General features: G+C 42.8%; 2 protein-coding genes across 5 annotated transcripts in view; one reads left to right on the top strand and one right to left on the bottom strand.

Moving 5' to 3' along the window:
• LOC126356105 (uncharacterized) overlaps positions 1 to 11191 on the bottom strand; it is a 37322-nt gene extending 26131 nt beyond the window's left edge. The window contains exons 1-2 of the mRNA XM_050006805.1: positions 11186 to 11191; positions 1341 to 1561 (exon numbers count right to left, since the gene is read on the bottom strand). Of these exons, the coding sequence (XP_049862762.1) occupies positions 1341 to 1561; positions 11186 to 11187 (223 nt within the window). The 5' untranslated portion in view covers positions 11188 to 11191. The remainder of the gene's footprint in view (positions 1 to 1340; positions 1562 to 11185) is intronic.
• Positions 1 to 24532, top strand: part of LOC126356100 (glycerol-3-phosphate acyltransferase 1, mitochondrial) — a 387533-nt gene that overhangs the window by 39944 nt on the left and 323057 nt on the right. The window contains exon 1 of one of the 4 annotated variants that reach the window (XM_050006794.1): positions 11296 to 11730. The exons of the other annotated variants lie outside the window; for them this stretch is intronic. Within the exon in view, the coding sequence (XP_049862751.1) occupies positions 11669 to 11730 (62 nt within the window). The 5' untranslated portion in view covers positions 11296 to 11668. Of the gene's footprint in view, positions 1 to 11295; positions 11731 to 24532 lie in introns of those variants that run through there. 4 annotated transcript variants of the gene reach the window in all.

The raw sequence follows: 24532 nt of genomic DNA, 5'->3' as shown, positions 1-24532 counted from the left end.
ACCTTGTAGATGTACCGATTGATTAACTTTGGGGATAGGCTAAAACCCTGTCTTACTCCCTCAATTAATCCTTCAATTTCATGTCGTTTGACTATTATAACTACAGTCTGGTTTCTGTACAAATTTTAAATAACCTTTTTGCTCCTCTGTGGAACCCAAACTGATCTTCCTTGAAGTTGGTTTGTACCAGTATTGCATTCCACTGTAAATAATTTGCATCAGTATTTTGCAGACATGACCTGTTAAACTGATGGGTTCAATAACATACACACCTGTAAGCTCATTTGGCTCCAATTGAGATTGGTATAATTACATTCTTCTTACAGTATGATGATATATTACCTGTCTTCTATATCTTACACATCAGACGGAATAGTTTTGTCGCAGCTGGCTCTCTCAAGGATGTCAAATTCTGAGGTAATATAATCTGATTTCATTTTGACAGGGAAACTAAAATACCTTAGATTTAATCCGCCACTGCCTGCACCGAAACTGAGTTTATTGTGCGATATCACTCCCTGTATATTTAGTAAAGCTAACCATTGCCCTTAAATAGTGCAAGTAGTCCCTTTACCAGTTTTTTGTTAGACACAATTTCTTCAGATCTAGTTGTCCTGAAGATTCTGTATCTTTTGCTCTCCAATGCCATGCATTCGAAGATTAGGTGTGATGCAGTTTCTTCACCCTCATCACAGATTCTACATTTAGGGTCTTCTTCCGTTATACCCACTGTATGTAGATGTTTTGAAATTCCTATGGTCAGTCATCAGTCCAGTCATGAGTTTGATCTCTTTTCTGTTCAATCCCAGGAGTACAGAGCTTCTTTTAAAGCATGGCTTGGGCATCATTATCTTACCATGTTTTTGTTTATGGATGTTGGTCCAATATTCTATGTGCCGTTTCCTAAGCCAGTTCCATAGTTCTAGTTTGATCATAGCCTTGGTGATTGTCAGGGCAGGTCCTGGTGTCCTGATATGTCACTATGGCAGAGGTAACAGCCTCCGATACTTCCTCAAATTCTACTGGATTCCTTATCAAGGTTTTAATTTCCACTAAGCCTAAGTCAAGGTCCCTCTTACATGTTTCACAGTCTGTTTTCCTGGGATTCCTATAGGTCATGATCTGTCTGATTACCATTTCAACCTTGAATTTAATGTACATGTGGTCCAATGAGGATGGAACTAACACCACATGCCATTGTTTGACTTAGTTGCCCATCATCATGGAACCAAAGGTTATGTCAATTACTTCTTCCCTTCTGCTATTCCTGAATGTAGGTTCATTACCCATATTCAGAACCACCGAGTTGTTAGCTAAAAGAAATTCAAGAAGGTACTCACCTCTACTGTTGGTGTCATTGCTGCCCCACACTAGGTTGTGGGCATTGGCATCACATCCCACCAACAGTTGGTCACCTTGCCGATGGCAAGCCTCTCCCAGTCTCCTCACCTCCAAAGGAGGAGGAGGAGAGCTGTCTTCGTAAGGAAGGTTTGCTGAGACCAAAACAATTTTCCTCATGATACCTTCCTCACATTGCAGCACTCTAATGGTCGCTGGGTCCCTAGAACATAAATACATTATTGGCATGAAAGAAATTTCATTTCTTACATAGATGCAGGTTCTGGAGTTTCTTAGATTTCTAGCATAAATCAGCTTACCTCCAGTGCCACCAAGGCCTAATATGCCCCCTTTATATAAATAGCGCTCTTGTAACAGGGTCACGTCCACTTCCTGCCTCCTCAGGCAGTGGCTCAGGACAGCAGAGGCCCCTTTACTGTGCTGCAGATTAATCTGCAGCACCTCCAGTCTCTGTCTTGCTGCCATGCCATGATTCCCTTTGAGGTCTTTGATAATCCTGATGGTGACCTGCAAGAACTGTAAAACAATTTCAGGTCTTGCTCTCGCATCGTCTTCAAGGACTTTTCTCCGACCTCCACCACCAGGGTTTGTCCTTCCAGTACAACACTCTGGTTGATCACTCTCCAGTTTTCTGTCGAGACTTTTGGGTTCTGGGCCCCTATTTTCTCGAACAGAGTCTTAGGGGAGGCATCCTTAAGGATCTTTGGTACCCATTTTGATACCTTTGCTGTCTTAAGGAACTCCACTGCCGTCTTGGCCAGCAGCTTAGCGTCTTCCCAAGGAGATATCATGGGCACCTTGTCCTTAAGCCATTGCACCATGTGCACCCCCTCACAGACAAAAATGAGGACACCACGATCTAGATACACCCTCCTGATGTTGGGTCCTGGACCAGCAACCCCCTTATCTTTTCAAAGAGGGCCATCTGTACAAGATCCTCCCGCTGTGAGGCGATGGCCACCAGTGGATAGCCTTCCTGGATAACTGCCATATTAAAAACTGAGACTGTAGTATTATAGGTCCGTTTCCCTATTTCTTGCCTCAGTTTTTTCAGGGCTCGCTTATCCAGGGAGGGGAGTGTGCTCCCTGCCGCCATTGGATAAGCAGCTGTCAGCAGCACGTCGTATACCCCTAGCTTACTTATTTGTTACATAGTTTAATTCTTAATTCCTTTGCGTGTTTTTTGGTACTTGCATTGTTTAATTCATAAATTTCGGGCTCATTATAGTATTTGAGAGTTGTAGCATCACGCATTAGTGTTTACTTCGTAGATGCTTACTTAAATTGCATGTGAGTTTCGTATAGGAGGCATAATTTCGAGTTTTAGTTACTGTAATCGTAAATTCAGGCAGTTTGTAGCGCAGTCGTTAGGCATTTGTACAGGTTAGTTCATACATTCTTTGCGTGTTTCCCTTGGGTTATCTAGGCGCGGACTCGTTTCAGTAACTGTTGTTCAACATCGATTATAATGGACAGGGACTGTGATTGCTGTGTTCGGATGAGGGCTGAGTTGGCATCCCTTCGCTCACAGCTGCAAGCGGTGCTGGCTTCGGTCGCACAGCTTTAGGCTGTTGCCAATGGGCACCACTGTGGGGAGCCGGACTTGGGTATCACAGGGATGTCAACCTCGTCCTGTCTGTCCCCAGATCGGTCTGCCGCTGTGGTTGCCCCGGTTGCTGCCTGCAGTGGGGCTGAGCCCTCGCCTGTGGTTGATTGGGAGGTCGTTCCAAGGCGTGGCAGGCGGCGAAAGACATCCCCGGAGGCTGATCAGAAAGCCTCCCCGGTGCGTCTGACAAACAGGTTTCACACACTGTCTCTGACTGAGCCAGATGCACCTGCCTGCCCTGTTTCAGAGAATGATTCTCAGCCTTCAAGGTCCAGGCAATCGCAGAGGGTGGGCTTATTGGTAGTTGGGAGCTCCAATGTTAGGCGCGTAATGGGGCCCCTTAGGGATATGATGGCTAAGGAGGGGAAGAAATCCAGTGTGCACTTTGTTTGCATTCCGGGTGGAGTCATTCCTGATGTGGAAAGGGTCCTTCCAGATGCCATGAAGAGCACAGGGTGCAGCCAGCTGCAGGTGGTGGCACATCTCGGCACTAATGACGTGTGTCGCTTTGGATCTGAGGAAATTCTCTCTGGATTCCAGCGGCTATCTGATTTGGTGACGGCTGGCGGTCTTGCTTACGAGATGAAGCCAGAGCTCACCATCTGCAGCATCGTTGACAGAACTGACTGCGGACCTTTGGTGCAGAGCCGGGTGGAGGGTCTGAATCAGAGGCTCAGACGGTTTTGCAACTGTGTTGGCTGCAGATTCCTTGACTTGCGCCATAGGGTGGTGGGGTTTCAGGTTCCGCTGAATAGGTCAGGAGTTCACTACACTCATCTGGCGGCTACACGGGTAGCGGAGGCTGTGTGGCGTGGACTGGGCAGCTTTTAGGTCAGAAGGCCTCGGGAAAGTACAGGGTGGGCTGCAATCTCAAAGGGTGCATGGCAAATACAGGACATGCTTGGATCAAGGAACAGTCGGAATTGTAGTTGTAAATTGTTGTAGTTGTGCTGGGAAAGTCCCTGAGCTTCAAACGCTAATAGAAAGCACAGAAGCTGAAATCGTTATAGGTACAGAAAGCTGGCTAAAGCCTGAAATAAGTTCTGCAGAAATTTTTACGAAGTCTCAGACAGTGTTCAGGAATTAGGCAGAATTGGTGGTGGAGTGTTTGTGTCTGTCAGTAGTGGTTTATCTTGTAGTGAAGTCGAAGTAGATACTCCATGCGAATTGGTATGGGTGGAGGTTATACTTAACAGCTGCACTAAGTTAATAATTGACTCCTTCTACCGACCCCCAGACTCCGATGATATAGTTCCTGAACAGTTCAGAGAAAATTTGAGTCTCGTAACAAATAAATACCCCACTCATACGGTTATAGTTGGCGAGGACTTCAACCTTCCCTCGATATGTTGGCAAAAATACATGTTTAAAACATATTCCGAGATTGTCCTAAATGCTTTCTCCGAAAATTATTTAGAGCAGTTAGTCCGCGAACCCACGCGAATGGTAAATGGTTGCAAAAACACTCTTGACCTCTTAGCCACAAACAATCCAGAGCTAATAGAGAGCATCATCACTGATACAGGGATTAGTGATCACAAGGTCATTGTAGCTAGGCTCAATACCGTTTCTTCCAAATCCACCAGAAACAAACCCAAAATAATGTTATTTAAAAAAGCAGATAAAGTGTCACTAGAAGCCTTCCTAAGAGACAATCTCCATTCCTTCCGAACTGACTATGCGAATGTAGACGAGATGTGTCTCAAATTCAAAGATATAGTAGCAACAGCAATTGAGAGATTCATACCTCATAAATTGGTAAGAGATGGAACTGATCCCTCATGGTACACAAAACAGGTCCGAACGCTGTTGCAGAGGCAACAGAGAAAGCATGCGAAGTTCAGAAGAACGCTAAATCCCAAAGATTGGCTAAAATTTACAGACGCACGAAATTTGGCACGGACTTCAATGTGAGATGCCTTTAATAGGTTCAACAACGAAACATTCTCTCGAAATTTGGTAGAAAATCCGAAGAAATTCTGGTCGTATGTAAAGTACACAAGCAGCAAGACGCAGTCAATACCTTCACTGCACAGTGCTGATGATACTGTTACCGTCGACTGTGCCGCTAAAGCAGAGTTATTGAATGCAGTTTTCCGAAATTCCTTCACCATGGAAGACGAATGGAATATTCCAGAATTTGAAACATGAACAGCTGCTAGCATGAGTTTCTTAGAATTAGATACCTTAGGGGTTGTGAAGCAACTCAGATCGCTTGATACGGGTAAGTCTTCAGGTCCAGATGGTATACCGATTAGGTTTCTTCAGATTACGCTGTTACAATAGCTCCCTACTTAGCAATCATATGCAACCGCTCGCTCACCGGTAGATCTGTACCTACAGATTGGAAAATTGCGCAGGTCGCACCAGTGTTTAAGAAGGGTAGTAGGAGTAATCCATCGAACTACAGACCTATATCATTGACGTCAGTTTGCAGTAGGGTTTTGGATCATATACTGTATTCAAACATTATGAATCACCTCAAAGGGAACGATCTATTGATACGTAATCAGCATGGTTTCAGAAAAGCAACGCAGTTAGCTCTTTATTCTTACGAAGTAATGGCCGCTATCGACAGGGGATCTCTGGTTGATTCCATATTTCTGGATTTCCGGAAAGGTTTTGACACCGTTTCTCACAAGCGACTTCTAATCAAGCTGTGGGCCTATGGGGTATCGTCTCAGTTGTGCGACTGGATTCGTCATTTCCTGTCGGGAAGGTCGCAGTTCGTAGTAATAGACGCAAATCATCGAGTAAAACTGAAGTGATATCAGGTGTTCCTCAGGAAAGTGTCATGGGACCTCTGCTGTTCCTGATCTATATAAATGACCTGGGTGACAATCTGAGTAGTTCTCTTAGGTTGTTCGCAGATGATGCTGTAATTTACCGTCTAGTAAGGTCATCCGAAGACCAGTATCAGTTGCAAAGTGATTTAGGAAAGATTTTGTATGGTGTGGCAAGTGGCAGTTGACGCTAAATAACGAAAAGTGTGAGGTGATCCACATGAGTTCCAAAAGAAATCCGTTGGAATTCGATTACTCGATAAATAGTATAATTCTCAAGGCTGTCAATTCAACTAAGTACCTGGGTGTTAAAATTACGAACAACTTCAGTTGGGGAAGGCGAGCCAAAGGTTTTGTTTCATTGGCAGGACATTTAAAGAGACAGCTTACACAAAACTCGTTTGTCCTCTGTTAGAATATTGCTGCGCGGTGTGGGATCCTTACCAGGTGGGATCGACGGAGGACATCAAAAGGGTGCAAAAAAGGGCAGCTCGTTTGGTATCATCACGTAATAGGGGAGAGAGTGTGGCAGATATGGTAAGCGACTTGGGATGAAAGTCATTAAAGCAAAGACTTTTTCACTGCGGCGAGATCTATTTACGAAATTTCAGTCACCAACTTTATCTTCCGAATGCGAAAATATTTTGTTGAGCCCAACCTACATACGTAGGAATGATCATCAAAATAAAATAAGAGAAATCAGAGCTCGAACAGAAAGGTTTAGGTGTCTGTTTTTCCCACGCGCTGTTCAGGAGTCGAATGCTAGAGAGATAGTATGATTGTGGTTCGATGAACCCTCTGCCAAGCACTTAAATGTGAATTGCAGAGTAGTCATGTAGATGTAGATGTAGGAGGGAGCCTTAGATTCCTCCCATAACCTCTTGCTGCCTGTCTTCAACGTTGTGGGGGTCTGCGTATCCTCTACAACCGGGAGGTGACCTGGTATCCCTGGGGCTCCATTTGTGACACATCTTCCCATGTGCCACACACCCCTTGGCACAGATCGCATCCCGTCTTGTGTTGGGAAAGGGAATTGGGTAAGGACTAGGAGTGGATAGGGAAGATGGGACGTAATGGGACACTCTTAGTCTGATCCATCAGCTGAGGCCTTTCTGGCAGTAGGTCCTATACCTTTGGCATAGCCCTCATCTTCAGACAGATAAGCAAGCCTCTCCACCCGCACTGACAGTGCTTCGTCAAGGGGGTGTCCCCGGAGAGGTAATATCATCTACTCCAACGGCCTTGTTTTGGTGTACATCAGTATGTTCTGTCAAATTCTTCTCACAGTATTGCTTCTCCCTACTCATCTTAATCTACTTTTCTCTTTATGTAGCATTATCTTCAAGTTTGTTTATTTATAGAAAAAATGAAACTGTGCTATATAGGTGAGTAATTTACAATATCTACGAGCACCAAGGAGTGACAATGAAACCAACTGCTCTAACTTGTTGCTAAAAAGAATTTGTCCTCCTCTATAGAGCTTAATAGCCAATTTGAATCTTTTATATGAATGTGTGGTGTCTGTTCTTTCGGACATGTCCCAAAGCACAGACACCACACGGAATCTGCAGCTGTGACACTTTGTATGTAAATTGAAGGTGGAGGGAGAGGGGGGAAGAGAAAGGGAAGGGAAGGGAAGGGAAGGGAAGGGAAGGGAAGGGAAGGGGCTACTGATGAAAGCTACATCGGGACATTACATTTAATGAGTGGCGACAAGTGAAAATTTTTACCTGACAGGGGTTTGAACCTGGGATTTCCTGCTTACTAGGCAAGCGCGTTAACCACTATGCCGTCCAGGACACAGTGTTATTGCAACAACATAGGCTATCCCGGCACACCTCAGAGCCAGCCGACATTCCCACCGAGTGGCATCTATCCGCAATTCCATGTCAATTTCCTCCATGCACACTACTCTGAGATTCCTGCAGATTTCCCATGATGTCCCATTGCAGCTGACATTAATTATCCTTTCCCTTTCCTTTCCTTTCGTTTCCTTTCCTTCCCCCCCCCCCCCCCCCTCCCCCCGCCACCTTCAATTTACATATAATTTGAATCATGGTAGGGGAGAGATTATCACCAGTATCTAGCCAGCAATTAAGAGAGTTGGCGAGACCAGAGCTTCTGTTCAAATTTAACAGTCTGAAGGAAGGCAACGTAAAACCATTTCTGTAAACGCTTTGTTCATGATGTTATTGTGAGACCCTGCAACACTCATTTCTATGACAGTTGTGACGTGTCTTGGCACAAGGCTCCACAAGACACCAAAACTGTCTTAGTAAGCATCTTGATCCATGAATGCTCAACATAAGCCCTTCATGTTGGTTTGGTGCATATCTGGCTAGTTGTGCCTTCTTGGATGTGTCAAATAGAATTGGTCGTGTCAAACAGGGTACACACACAAGTTTATGTCATGTTTGCAGAATGTTCATCAAACCATTCCGATGCAGAACATTACTCATGGAGAGCAGCGATCTGGCAAAAAGTTCTTTACAAATGGACACAGTCTCAGTCGAAAAATCATTTATTTTATGATAACCAGTTTCGGTCAGTTTTTGACCATCCTCAGATCTTCATATCGTGAAGGTAGACACTGGTAGTGAATGGAGCGGGTATTGCAACTCCATGAGGAATTGATGTTAGTGGAGTTGCAACAGCTGCTCCATTCACTGCCACCACACCCACTCCATTCACTGCCACCACGTACCATCATGGTGTGAGGATCTGAGGATTGTAAAAAACTGACTGAGACTGGTTACCACAAAATAAAGGTTTTTGTAGTTAAAACTGTTTGTGCCCATTTTAGAGTACATTCTGATGCAGTTCTTAAGCATCAGAATGGTGTGTTCTCTTGCAGTGGTACAGGTCACCTGCAGGCGCTGTTGCCAAACAAATGAGTGTACATTATTAGATAAAAGATTCCTGTATGATTTGTCAATAGATGATGGCAGACTTATCAGGGCTCCATTTCATCAAATATATACATCCCACACATGAGAATACCTGCCATCTTGGTAATTGGGATGCAGGGTCTCCAGTAGTAGTTGAAATACTCACAGCCTGCCATCAGTGTGTATTTATGTGTACTACAGCCTATCAGTGTAGGTAACTTTCCTTCATACTTTGAGCATCCAGTGCCCCTTCCCCATGCTAGTCTCTACCCCGTCCCTCCGTGACATGTGGTGAACAGACCTATACATATAGGTTTGTGCCTCCAGAGTGTCAAAGTGATAACATTCTGAATAATAGTAGGTCACTGGTTTTTATTGTTTTCCATCACTGCATTTGTGAGTTATCGTTATAGTGTGGCCCATTTATTTGCTGTTAAAATGTGCAATTATCGACAGCGGTATGTGTCACATACTTTTTGTTGCGTACGGCAATCCATAAATATTGTACTCGTGGTACACCCTTGACACAGTTGTATGTGGAAAGCCTAAAGCCTGCAGGACCCCGGAGCTGGAGTACATATGACATGGCTGCAATCAAATACATTGATATTACGTGCGCTCCATTGTCACGCTGATGGTTATTGCAAGTTCTAATGATATTCATCATAAGACATGTTGAACGTTGTAACAATAGCAGCTGTCTTTTATTCAGTCTTTTTTGAGTGGATATTCTCTTAGATCAGTGCATCCGGTGGAGAAAATCATGACTTTGTTTTACACCTTTCTATACATGAACTATAACCAATAGCTCAATACCCATCAGTTTCACCATAGCTGATAATAAGTTCACAATAAAAGACGCCAAAGTGAAAGGAGAAATTGAAACAGTTTTGCGACCCAAAGCACTATTTATCCTGCCCTTTTCTTTCTTCAGTGCCAAAGATTTTGTTGTTGCGTACAAACAAGTGGTTTGGAAAGAATTATTTGTTTACGTGTGTCTCTGTGTTGTCTATCTTCAAAAACTCTGCCATTTCAGTAGTTTCATCATCTGTGTGACACGATCCTTTGGATCAAATAAACCTGTAACCATCTGTGCTGCTCCTCTCTGTATACATTCAGTATTCCATGCTAATCCTATTCGGTATGGGTCACATACACGTGAGTAATTTCCTACAATGATTGCACTACTGATTTGTAAGCAGTTTCCTTTGTAGACTGATTGCATTTCCGTAGTACTAGTGATCTACCAGTAAACCTAAGTCTGCTACCTGCTTTACCCATGACTGAACCTATGTAATCATTCCATTTCAATCCCTGCAGAATGTGACACCCAGATATTTGTATGAGTTTACCTATAACTGTGACCCACTGATATTATTTTACATAGGCCACTATGTTTCTTTTTTTCGTTTTGTGAAGTGCACAATTTTAAATTTTGGATCATTTAAAGAAAGTTGTCAATCTTTGCACAACTTTGGAATATCATCAAAATCTGACCGAATATTTGTACAGCATTGTACAGATGGTACATCATCTGCGAAAAGTATGAGGTTACTATTAATGTTGTCCGCAAGGTCATTAATATTCGGCATTAACAGCAAGGGACACAACACATATCCCTTGGTTACAACCGGACTTATTTCTACATCTATTGATGGCACACCATCCAACATTCAAGATACAGTAACTTGCAGCGTCCTCCCTACCAAGAAATCCTCAATCCAGTCACAAATTTCGCCAGGTACCCCATACGATTGTACTTTTGATAACAAGCGTAGATGTGGTACTGGCCCGCATCTCGTGGTCGTGCGGTAGCGTTCTCGCTTCCCACGCCCGGGTTCGATTCCTGGCGGGGTCAGGTATTTTCTCTGCCTCGTGATGGCTGGGTGTTGTGTGCTGTCCTTAGGTTAGTTAGGTTTAAGTAGTTCTAAGATCTAGGGGACTTATGACTATAGATTTTAAGTCCCATAGTGCTCAGAGCCATTTGAATCATTTTGTGGTGCTGATTGAAATGTTTTTCAGAAATCGAGGGGGGTACTGGATCTACCTGACAGCCTTGATCCATGACCTTCAGGATGTGTGAGAAAAGTGCGCTGTGCTCTCGAAATCTATGCTGTTTGGCATGGAGGAGGCCATTCTCTTAGAGATACCTCATCATGTTTGAACTCTGAATATTTTCTAAGATTCCACAACAAACGGATGTCAAGGATATTGGATAGTAGTTTTTTGGACCACTACTGCTGCCCTTCTTATAGACAGGTGTGATCTGTGCCTTCTTCCAGCTACTATGCACGGTTTTTTGTGCAATGGATTGTAGTTAACGTTAAACATTTCTGAAGTTGATGTTGTTTTACTACTCACAATTTTAGTTCTTGTATTGTCCATGAATTAGTGGACTGACCAGAGGACCATGTGGATATGCGTGTGAATAATTATTCTGATGTCGACGCTCGTGATAAATGCGGAGGGAATGTTTAATATGTGGTACTTAGAAAATTATTTGTTGCTGCGTCTGTACTTCTCAATTATACACAAGATATATACATTACATCTGCCCTTCTTGTATGAAACGTTTCTTGAACATGCATGCGTCCTCAGTTTCGTCCATCTCCGGGCTATCGCTTAATAGTGGTCGCAGACGTGAATTCGCAGTTTCTTCACAGTCGGGGTTACGGCCAGAGTTGTCAGGCGGGTCACGTCAACTCCTTGTGGCGATCACGCCACTAGAAGCATTTGGCACAGCGGCCACCAGGTCGCTCTGCCGGCAGTTGCCTGCCCGCTGGCAGTGGGTTTCTGCCGGCTGCTCGCGCCGCAACTACCTGTCGTCAGTCAACTTGCCGAGTATTAGGGTCTCTGCACCATAGGTTGTCAGTGGTGTGCGTACGCTGCGCTGACGCCGATAATAAACGAGCTGCAAGAATACTTTAGTGTACCTCCTTTGGACAAAGAACAGTTTCATAATAGTATGAAATTAACATATTAGCCAAATTTCCAAATACTTTTAACACATCTCTCAAAGCATATTACCCCAAATGGCAGGAATTTTAGAAGCGTTTCTATTGTGTGCTGTCGTATCTTGGCTTTTCTTCAAGTGGTAAGTGAACTCATGCTGTTATTTGAACATACAATAGTTTACATTTTAAACTAAGCACTTCTGGGCATAATAGGCGTAAAAAGATTTTTACGTTCTTCAAAGAACATTACTGTTTTTACGACTGTAGCTGGCTTTTGACGTTTCCCTGCATTTTGACGCGCGCTCTGCTCACTATGTATAATCAGTAGCAATAGTAGAGGATTCTGTAACGTAAAAGGTGCGCTAATTCTTTCAGATTTTGCAAACTCTTTTGACAGTTTGTTCAAAGTTCTTTTGAATAAAACTTACTAACTTTTAACATGAAACTAAATCCTCATAGCAGTCGTAATTTTTTTACGTGTCGTCGTTTTTTTTTCCTTTTCTTTTTTAATTAGTGTTCCACTTGCCGATTTTTGCATTCGATCGTCTATCATTTTGTTTTTACGAATTTTGTGTCCCTACTACTTTTGCATGTAAGTTGTCGATGTAATCGTCACACAATACAAATCTGACAAGTCTACTGGAAGAAATTACAACGGGAGTTCCACAGGGCTCGATCATTGACCTTCATGTTAATGATTGCCATTTTGTTTGATTCAGAAGGCAAATGACACAAGCATTGTTATGAATCTGGGAAAAGAAGCATCAGTAGAGAAAGTGGCAAATGACGAATCTGTGAAAGTTACCGACTGGTTTTACACAAATGTACTATGTTTAAGCTTCGTAAAAACACAGGTCATCCAGTTTTGTGCTTTCAGAAATATACCACTCCCTGTTAACCTGGTACACAACAAGAAATAATGAGGAGGGGGGGGGGGGGGGGGCAGAAAATTCTAAGTACTGAGGTGTGCATACAGAAGAAAACTTAAACTGGAAAAAGCCACATAGGATACCTGTTAAAGTGTTATGATCGATTACTTTTACCATAAGAATTGTCAACTTTTAGAATACTGTAGTCCATAAGTTAACATATCTTGCATACTTTATTCGCTGATGCCTTCCAGGATATGTTATGGAATATCACCTCTCTTGGCTAAAATGTACTCTTTGCACAAAAGAAAGTAATTAGAAGTATATGTGAGATTCACACACGTACATCTTCAAGTCGTGTTTAGGCAGCTGCGAACATTAATCACAGCCTCACAGCAAATTTAATGACTTATGAAACCTTTCATCGACAACCCTTATGAATTTCAGAGTAACAGAGATACTCAAAAGTACAATACCAGAAGGAAAAACGATCCACTTTGCCCCCTAATGAATCTAACATGGTCCCAGAAAGGAGTGAAATATGGAGCTATAAAACTCTTTGACAATATACTTATGGAAAAAAAAATTGACACATAGCAGCCAGGTTCTGTTTAACAACTGCTTCTATACCACAGAGGAATTCTTGAATAGCAATAATTAGTCATTTTTACAGAAAAAACTATAAATGGCCAGCATGTAATAATATAAATATTTTTCCACCTTTTTTATATAAATATGTTTTATGTTTGTTCTCTTGACCTTTCCACATCATCACGTGTATCGTATGATCAGTGGAACAAATTAAGTAACTACTTCGACGCTCGTTCTTTTCCGGTGAACATACAGAACGTCGACATAATTTTGCACATGCTTGAACAACAAGTGCATTATCAGAGTAGAAGGTATCAGTTAGAGATATTTTACATTCGTATTGGAGAATGTGTGATGCTTGCATTTTCGGGAATTTGTTTGAATCTCATACGGCCTGCAGAGTATACAGCAGACGTAAAAATGCCGTCCCTACTATGTTGACTTACGCCCCTTGTTAATGCAACAGCGTTTGGAGGACGATGTACTTTTTAAGTCAACACGGGCTTTGAAATACAGCTTCTTAAAACGAAAACTACTTAACGAAATGTTACACACTTTCAGGTATTTGAATATGCGCAGGTGCAAGAAGTTTGTGTTCAATACTTCCTTTCTTCTTAGTATGCAGTGTGTGTGTGTGTGTGTGTGTGTGTGTGTAAGAGAGAGGGGCGGGGTCAGGGTATAGAGCAAGGTTTAAATGTTCATATCGAACAAAAGTCGACAGTTATCGAAATAAAAGGTTTAGGAGATTTGATAAGTCAAATCAACTTATCCACAAAACGTGTGGCACGCCTGTAGAGAATGAAAGATGTGATAGTGATGACATATTGCATGTAACGATAACACGAACTAATTTGACATGAAATCAGTGTGTGTGTGTGTGTGTGTGTGTGTTTTAAACTTTGACTCTTTTTTATGCGGTGTACGAGAGCGCGTGTTATCTAATAGCGACGGCTTTCACTTCCGAACTTTCTTCGGAAGTTGTTCTCTCGCAATCAAATTTGAGAATTCGTGGGAGAGTAGGCGGAAAGATGCGAAGAAGGACTGCAGTACATCCCACATTAGACCTTTTTTTCCCCTTCAACTGCGATTATGGAAAAATATACACTTGGAGATAAGAAAGTGCCCATCATTATTCTGTCCACTTTTTGCCCTTGTCACTTGTGGGAAGTCGCTACTTGTTTTCGGATCTGTTTGGTATAGCCGCATTTCGTTATCAGTTTCGATGTTGAATGTTTTTTTGATCTTCTGGAATGAAACCTATAAAATATCAAAAGACGTTGTAACTTACTTCTGCCGGCAAAAGGAATTCTCCCTAGTCCGAATTTGTTTAAGCCCGCAGAAGATCGCGAGTATGGGAGAAGAGTACCAAAATGCGTTACACAGTCTCCACCAACTCGCACTGAAATCGTCAAAATCCACGGTACAGAAATACTCACATTTCAACTGCATGGCCAACATGCGCACACTGCGTGTACGTACACTGCTTCTGGTCGTTGCATACATTTGAAGCATTGAACGATAGACTGTAGAGGTTACTGTAACCTCTGAACTTGCTTCGGAGATCTTCACGGATGTCCTTAAAATGACTTGAACTGAAACAGTTGTGGCATATGATATTTGGACAGTGACTCGTTTTTTCTGCGTAAAACATTACAACAGCAGACATCCATCGTGAAATTTGAGAAGATATGAACACGAGCAAGTGAACGATTAATTCGTAGGCGGGTGTGTTAACAGTTCAAGACATGAGAAAATTCTGTATGAAGGGCAAAATGGACCACTGCCAAGAGAGAAACAAGGAATTGGTCAGGGACTGCAGACATTTTCCTATGAAAAAATACGTGCCTTTTTCCAGAGAAAATACATGCCTCTTTCCAGAGTTGCATAAAAGAAACTACAGGTAAACATTATAGGCGTCAAATTGCTACTACTAGGTATAGACATGTTTTCTACCAATGAAGGTAATGTATGCAGGACAGTAGTGGTAGATACATACAGGGCTGTTTAAAACTACAAAACATAGAAACACAATTCCAATGTTCCTGGAAAGAGAAAAGTTCAAATTGTTATGCATTCAGTGTGAGCACCATGTGTTATTCGACAAGTATAAAAACGGAGGCTTATTTCCTGCCACAAACGATGCAGCTGGTCTCTTGTTATCCAATTCACAGCTTCAACAATGGGATGTAGCAGACATTCTATAATGTCAGGCATAGGCGGGATAAAAACGCAGTCTTTTACATAACCAAAGATAAGTCATATGGTGTGAGATCTGGAGACCTGGGAGGCCACCGGCGATGAAGTTCATCTTCTGTTCCTCCTCTTCCAACCCAACGGCTTACGTATAACCTTTTTGACTGTGAGCTGTAAACTAAATATTCAAAACAATTGAAAATGCTAAAGTACATCAGGAACATGTACACCGACAAGATAAAAAAAATTGAAAATCTGATGTATAAAGCCCGCGAAATTAAATCTCGTTACTTTTTGGTCACTACCTTCTGTATTCCGTTAACAGGGACTCCTTATTCACCTCAGTTTAGGGACGAGGGCCGTTTTTATACTATTTATTGCCTCCCATCCTGATTAAGTGTAGTAGTAGTTGTAACATCGACGCATATATTGGCCAGTGCACCGACGTACGTAGAATCAGTGTTGTTTGTTTGTTATTTTTTATTTTTTTAGTACATAGTTTGAGGAAACTGAGTCAGAAGCTTCCTGAAAATGTTTGATTTATTCATAATTCATACTCAGTGGTCCACTCCGTAACACTCTTCATGACCTGATTCGATTATCTTGAATCCTCTTATAATAACGCCTAGTTCCTTTGCTTGATAATTTCCAATTTAAAATATGAAGTAGGTAGTGAAATCGGTAAATGTCGTGTACTTTATGGACCTGCCACCATTCTCGAGGAGTAGAACAGTTACAGCATTTAAAGAATTTAGCAACGTTGTCTTGTATTACTTCGCCCCCAGCGTTAACCATTTCAGTCGAAATATCATCATCTCCTAGAGCCATTGTTTCCTTTACACTTCAAATGGATTTATAAAATTTATTTGACATTTCCACTGGAAGGTTATTATTTTCATTATTAACAGTATAGGACTCCTCTTCAATTTTAACTGATGAATTGTAGTATTTACCCAACATAAGTTTGTTTGATGTTCTTCATACTCTTTATTGTTTTTATCCTAATTCTAATCAGATTTTTATTTACCGTATCAGATCCTCACGAAGGTATTTTCGAGTAGTATTGTATAATTAGCCGTGTTATAACTTGCTACACTTATCTTCTGCTTAAAACCTTGCGTTCTCATTGAGATAGTATTTTCTTTTACTCTGTTGATATTTGCCATAAATTTTGCTGTTTGTGTAAGCACCACCGTTAAATAATCGCTCCTTTCACCTATCTCTTTTGATGTTCACTTTTAGTAGTGCTGAAAATGTTCCATAGTCGAATCTGGTATACCTCCCAATTGTAATTAACTTCTTGCAGTCAGCATTTCTACTTTTCTTTTTGTTGATTTCTTTTTCCCTTGAGCTGTATCTGTTTTTGGTCCGGTTCCTACTAATTCTGTGATCCTTCGAAAATTCTAGAGTATGCTACAATTTATTTATTGTTTGATAAATTTATTTATTGTGTGATAAATTTATTTATTGTTTGATAAAATACTGTCAGTTCTGTTTCTAGTTTAGTGGGTTCTTGCCAAGGTAATTTTTTTTATTCATTTTCTTCTGGAAGAATGCCGTACGGACATTCCCATCGCAAAAGTGTTCTTGAGTATTTGTTTTAGTTTCGAATTAAAAATCCCACATTATTTTGTATTTGGATTTACCAGTATTTATCAGTCTCCGTATATATAAAATCTTGTCTGTTTCTAAAACAATTCTTCCTCTTTTGTATGAAATACTTTCACTGTATGTAATATGTCACTCTTTCCTTCAAATAAAACTGATCTGCAAAAACGAAACTTCCACTCTTCGCCACATTGTAAGCTGGAAAGAAGCGAACGAATTAAAACTGTATTCTGGACGGGAACTCGACGCGGAAGCAAGTTGTGGCTAAGTCAATGTCCAACACACAGTATACTTTCACCTGGGGCTGCTAGTCCAACAGGTTATGCAGGAGGGGGACCCACAGTGAAGTTTCAATAAAGTAGGCGAGAGGTACGGGCGAGGCGTATTAGAACGTTCCGTGAAGAGTGCTCAACTGACTTTGGTGCCGCAAAAGACAAATATCCGGACTAGAGCGGTGCCGAGCTCTAGCCCAGAGTTTTACTACGGGAGTTCTCTACAGACGTCCGTTCACGGAGTGTTTCATACAGGAACAGCAAGGTGGTTATTGAAGCATCGAGATTTTGGGAATGTTGTGTGTTGCTGCGACATTACACAGAGAAGAGCAGAGATGTGTAGTACCGTGCATCTTCCGTAGCACTGCGTGTTGAACTGAAACTTGAAGCAGTACGCGAAGAATTCAGTTACACACGCATCAAAAAAAGTTTTGCATCACCTCGCTTCCGAGAGTTCCGGAACCTGCACAGAAAATTGCAATAGAGAACAACATAAACATCAAGAATGAGATTCTCACCCTGCAGCCGAGTGTGCACTGATATGAAACTTCCTGGCAGATCAAAACTGTGTGCCGGGCCGAGACTCGAACTCGGGACCTTTGCCTTTCGCGGGCAAGTGCTCTACCAGCTGAGCTACCCAAGCACGACTCACGCCCCGTCCTCACATCTCTACTTCTGCCAGTACCTCGTCTCCTACCTTCCAAACTTTACAGAAGCTCTCCTGCGAACCTTGAAGAACTAGCACTCCTGAAAGAAAGGATATTGCGGAGACATGGCTTAGCCACAGCCTGTGTGATGTTTCCAGAATGAGATTCTCACTCTGCAGCCGAGTGTGCGCTGATATGAAACTTCCTGGCAGATCAAAACTGTGTGCCGGACCGAGACTCGAACTCGGGACCTTTGCCTTTCGCGGGCAAGTGCACAAAACGATGATTCGGAGTAGATCCCTCAGAGTGGTTGATGGGTCACGTCGTCCATAAATAGCCCTTTTCGATCTACCTCAAGCATGTTCGATGGGGTTCATTTCTGTAGAACATGCTAGCCACTCTAATCGAGCGATGTCGTTATCCTGAAGGAAGTCATTCACAAGAAGTGCACGATGAGGGCGCGATTTGTCGTCCATGAAGACGAATGCCTCGCCAATATGCTGCCGATATGTTTGCACTATCGGTCGGAGGATGGCATTCACGTACACCGTTACGGCGCCTTCCATGATTACCAGCGGCGTAGTCGGCCCCACAGTATGCCACCCCAAAACATCAGGGCTCAACCTTGCTGCACTCGCTGGACAGTGTGTCTAAGGCGTTCAGCCTGACCGGGTTGCCTCAAAACACGTCTCCAACGACTGTCTGGTTGAAGGCACATGCGACACTCATCGGTGAAGAGAACGCGATGCCAATCCTGAGCGGCCATTCGGCATGTTGCTAGACCCATCTGTACCGCTCTGCATGGTCTCGTGGTTGAAAAGACGGACCTCGCCATGGACGTCGGGAGTGAAGTTGCGCATCATATAGCCTGTTGCGCACAGTTTGAGTCGTAACACAACGTCCTGTGGCTGCACGAAAAGCATTATTCAACATGGTGGCGTTGCTGTGAGGGTTCCTCCGAGCCATAATCCTTAGGTAGTGGTCACCCACTGCAGTAGTAGCCCCTGGGTGGCCTTAGCGAGGCATGTCCTCGACAGTTACTGTCTCTCTGTGTCTCCTCCATGTCCGAACAACATCGCTTTGGTTCACTCCGAGACGCCTGGACACTTCCCTTGTTGAGAGGCCTTCCTGGCACAAAGTAACAATTCGGACGCGATCGAACTGCGGAATTACCGTCTAGGCATGGTTGAACTACAGACAACACGAGCCGTGTACCTCCTTCCTGGTGGAATGACTGGAACTGATCGGCTGCCGGACCCCATCGGTCTAATAGGCGCTGGTCATGCATGGTGGTTTACGTCTTTGGGCGTGTTTAGTGACATCTCTGAACAATCATAGTGACTGTGTCTGTGATACAATACCCACAGTCAACGTCTATCTTCAGGAGCTCTGGGATCTGTGTGTAGTATTCGAGGTGAACTTCGTGTGTCCTTTGAAATTCTGACGTACATATCAAATTCTGCGTACATATCTTTTTCTTCTTCTCTGCTGTGGCTTGGTTGGTCGTCGAGCTAAGTGGTTAAGACACTAGACTAGCATTCGTGAGAAGCGATATTCAAATCCAGCAGTCATGATATATGTTTTCCGTGATTTGTTACAACAGGACGTCAAATCCTCGTTTCTTTCTTTCTTTCGAGTCCGAATTCTAAAGGAAATAGACATAGTTTGCGCTTTTCAGTTACCTGTCCGCTTTATCTTGCTGACCATTTAATAATTATGTTGAGAAGCGTTTACATTTTAATAGGATATAGTACTGACGCTTTAGATGAGTAGAAGATGCACAATGGTTCGAACTATGTGAAGTCCTGCATGACGACTTATCAGCAAGGTATTTTACCTTAAAATAAGGAAAAAATTTGGAGTTTTAATTTATGCATCACTATTAATTTCTTCCCATCCATGTCGGCCGCGTATTTTGAAATGAGAGAGATTATAACAAATTTTACCAGCCACTGCAGAAATACGGTGTAGCTAAGGTAGTACTACGCACTGAAGGGTATATGTTCAACGGGGCAATTTCTTTTTGTTGTTATAAAAGTGATTAAGATTTAACTTTTCATCTTCGATCGGGTCGTTAGAGGCCTAATACTACCGCATGTAGACGAAGGTTGAGATTGTAACTAGAATAGTTTTTGAAGGAATTATGTTTTAAAAAAATGGTTCAAATGGCTCTGAGCACCATGGGACCTAAAATCTGAGGTCATCAGTCCCCTAGAACTTAGAACTACTTAAACCTAACTAACCTAAGGACATTAAATACCGGCCAGTGCACTGAAAATATAAAAGACTATGTCCATGTCTGGTTAGGCGATGATTTTTAGCTTTTTGAATTCCATACCGCTAAATAGGAACATTCTAAAAGTCTGAAATATTTGCAAAAGGCCGAATCATTAACGGCGATATACAACAAACTGTCTCCTATAAATGAACTACATGCACTTAAACGAACTACAAACTGAATTCCACGTCCACATTAGCCTCTAAATTTTTAATTTACTGTTTTTGCAATACCTTGCTCTTGGATCAGTGATGCCATACTTACATTTTTTTCTATTAAAAAAATAATTTGACCGTGAAAATTTTTCTGACGGCGCAGATACATTTCGTTTTTCGTATCTGGAATCTGATTCTCAAAATACCAGCTCAAATTTTATAAGAAAATATTATCCTTCCGTTACATTCATGCGCACTGTTTTAGTAAATATGCAAGAACCCTGTATTATATTACTTCTATCATGACCAAGAACCGAGAAATAAGTTGCTGACATGCTTCGGTGATCGATCTGCTTTAATTCAGTTGCCTCACGTGAAATTACAGGGAATGAAATTATAAACAGTTTACCGCTGAAATTCAGAATGTTAGTTTCCGGATTGTTATGCCCTGTCTTCAGCGCTGCTGGAAACGAAAAGGATCTCTCTTCAGCATAAGATGGGTGACAGGCTTTTCACCTGCCTACTGGCCAGACGTCCAGGCCGTTGCCTACGCATGTCTTGCAGCAGGTGGTTGGCGATTCAGGGCGCCGGGCGCACTCTTGACGCGAAGTTTCACTTTGCTGGAGGTCATGATGCGCACATATCAGCCGGGCCAAGGGCGCGTGCTTCGTTGATGTAATCCACAGCTACTGTGGCTCAGAGGCTGCTAATCACGAAACGTTAACGCATTTTTATCGGCAAATGCAGCGGTGGTCACCCTGGTTGTGATGACCACAGGAAAAGATACATCAATCACGTGTTCTCCGATTAAGTGTCACGCGATACTGCCATGCTGGAGCTCGTGCTGTGGTAGTGTGTAACTCTATACCAGAACGTTATTGGTTCTTGTTGAGTCAAGATGATTTGTGGATAAAGTGGTGGATGTAGTAACAGACAAAAAACGTCGCGCGTGATTTCCTTCTCAATATTTCGAATAAAAATTTTATTGTCCAGTGTAGATTATTTATTAGCAGCCCATCCACTAATTGGAACGGTTGTATCGTCACTAGCCATAAATAGAGCATTCTCCGGCAGTAAGAGCCAAATTTTCAACTTATACCACACACTACTTGCTCACTTACTCGCAGCATCTCGCCGATTTCCGTAAGAGTTCCAGCTTGGTGTGCATCTGTACTGAAGAGACCATTGGCCGTCATCGCACCAATTATATATGTTGTGACTGTGCTTTCGGACATGTCCGAAAGAACTGACACCACATCTACAGATATGTAAAAGAGTAATGGAATGTAGTCCAATCGAATCGGGTGATGCTAAGAGACTTGTCGTAGGAAATGAGACACTACAAAAAGTAGTTTCTGGAGGCATTTACGTGGAGTGTTGCTTTGTTTGTAATTAAAACGTGGACGATCTTTTCGTAAGAAGAAAAAAATGTTAACATCGAATATAAATTTGAATGTTAGGAAGTAGTTTCTGAAGGTATTTTTATGGATTTTGCGTTGTTTGGATGAAAAGTGGACGATAAAGAGTTCAGACAAGAAGAAAACGTAGATTTTGAAATGTGGTGGCACTGAAGAACTCTGAACATTACATAGGTGGATCACATAACGAACATCACATAGGTGGATCACATAACTAATGAGGAGGTACTAAATCGAATTTGGGACTTAAGGGATTGGTTGGTAGGACACATACTGAGGCATTAAGAAGTCGTAAATCTGGTAATGAAGGGAAGATTGGGACTGAAAATTGTAGAGGGAGATCAAAGCTTGATTACAGTCATCAGGTTCAGAAGGATGTAGATTGCAGTAGTTTTACAGAAATGAAGAGGTTTGTAGAGCGTGAACTGGCGTGAATTGATGCATCGAACTAGTCTTTGGGCTGATGTCTGGACAATAACATTCGGAATGTTTCGTCTTAGTTTTCTTCTTCATCTACTACTACTATAGCAAGTGGTGGTGATGGTGGTGGTGGTGGTGGTGGTGGTAGTAGTAGTAGTAGTAGTAGTAGTAGTAGAGTACTACTACTGTTACTAAAAGTGATAATTGTAGGTGTGTGTTATTTCTCTCCAGTAGACCTTCTCTGTCTTCTACGCTCTGCTTACCTCACTGAGTGCAACTTTCCCTGCCGGTTTCGGTGGCCGAGCGGTTCTAGGCGCTTCAGTCTGGAACAGCGCGATTGCTACGGCCGCAGGTTCGAATCCTGCCTCGGACATGGGTGTGTGTGATGTCCGTAGGTTAGTTAGGTTAAAGTAGTTATAAGTTCTAGGGGACTGTTGACCTCAGATGTTATGTTACATGGTGCTCAGAGCCATTTGAACCATTTGAGCAAATTTCTCTGGCATCTACACCCCATTCCTGCCTGGTTCTGCCTGTGGTTCCAACTTTATTGTGCTGCCCATGTGGAGTCGTACCCAACTATGTTCATATAAAATTCCATTTAGGTCTCCATGGTGAGCAAAATTAAACTAACCCGGAAAATATTTACTACGTGGGGAAGCTGTAAAATAAGTTTCCCCTGTCGACTGTGGTCAGTGTTGTATGTGAAAGGAAAGAAAGAATAGAATGAGACATTAAAGATAAGACATGTCTTTATTTTTCTACATTATTTCCAAGTACATTGAGACATTTGTCATGCCGCTTTATAAGCTTAAGAAAGCCTTCCAGGAAAAAAATCAGGACGTTGCATATGGAAGAAGCGTTAAACGGCTTGTTTGACGTCAGCATTGCTGCCAAAGCGCCTTCTGCCGAGAGTCTTCTTCAAAGCACGAAGCAGATGGAAGTCACTTGGTGCGAGATCCGGACTGTAAGGCGGATGGTGTAGGCGCTCCCAACCAAGAGTCTCATGTCCGATTCCATGTTCTGCAGCTACTCCACCTTCCTGACATTTGTATCTGTAGTGGCCGTGCGCGTCCGTCCGGGTCTCGGTATGTCCTGCACTTGATGACATCCATCACTGAATTGCTGGCACCATATTGGCACCATTTGCCTCGACATCGCACCTTACCCATGCACCTCAACAAGGCGGTTATTAATTTCTATGCCTGATACTCCACGTGCCCATTCATAGCGGATAACAGCTCTCACTTCCGCCTTTGGCCACGACTCCAAAACACACCTTTTCTCCATAGCTCTGGGAAAAGACCGAGCGGCTGGCCTCCGCTTTGCACAGGCACTGCGACAGCGCCATCTTTTTGATCGCGGTCGACCTCTACCCAGTGATGTATCGGTGTCTTGCACGTGCGCGTTCACCTGCTGTGTCGTCTTTCGCCCATATCACACAACTCTGCCCACAGTCGACAGGGGAAACTTGCTTTCCAACGCCCCCTCGTACAAGACAAACGCGGGAGGTGCTGGAGATGGCAGTGTTGTGTTCGATTTATCAATCACTGAGACGTGCGTAGTAACTCTGCCTGCAGCAGTAGTGCTTTCAGTGTTCTCGTATAACTCTTACAGTGTGGAAGACTATGTGGGTACACCTGACCCTTTAGTTTGTCTTACAGATGAAAATTACGGGGAGAGAGATCAGGCGATTGAGGTGGGAGGGGTCGTGCGGTAGCGTTCTCGCTTCCCGCGCCCTGGTTCCCGGGTTCGATTCCCGGCGGGGTCAGGGATTTTATCTGCCTCGTGATGACTGGGTGTTGTGTGATGTCCTTAGGTTAGTTAGGTTTAAGTAGTTCTTAAGTTCTTGGGGACTGATGACCATAGCTGTTAAGTCCCATAGTGCTCAGAGCCATTTGAACCATTTGAGGTGGGAGGTGAGCCTCTGCTGATTGTCCTTTCTTCAGCGAACACCTCATGCACTCGTTACTACGTTGTCAAGGCGGTGTGTGCTGTTTCGCCTTGTTGAAGCTATGCACACAATCGTTCATCTTCGGTAAGTTGATCCACATATCGATTGTACAGTTTTGTTGATCCACATATCGATTGTACAGTTTTTGGGCGTACCGGTTAACGTTAATAGTTTTGTGAAAGAATCGTGTTACAATGCGGACATCAGACATTGTGCACCAAACATTAATCTTTTAGATTATGCAGCGGCTTTTGAAAGTGATGATCACCGTTTTGTGTTGTATTTAACTGGTCACTAAACACGTCTTCTCATCTTGCTCACTCGAACGTAATGATAGCGAAGTCCTCGGGACATAGCATGCTGGAGCGTATGCAGACATGTGGCAGCAACAGATTGGTATATCAGAATCACTGTTTCCAACATTTACTGTCATGAATAGTTCTCCTGCTCATTAACGACTGTCAACTCCGCATTAGTTTCATAAATATCTTCCTTTCTAGTTTCATTTTAACACTGTGACTTCCAGCGTTTATTATTGGA

Source organism: Schistocerca gregaria, chromosome 3 (genome assembly GCF_023897955.1).
Source record: "Schistocerca gregaria isolate iqSchGreg1 chromosome 3, iqSchGreg1.2, whole genome shotgun sequence".
Classification (NCBI taxonomy): Eukaryota; Metazoa; Arthropoda; class Insecta; order Orthoptera; family Acrididae; genus Schistocerca; species Schistocerca gregaria.
Note: the sequence above shows the minus strand (reverse complement) of the source record. Positions and strands in the feature narration are given on the sequence as shown.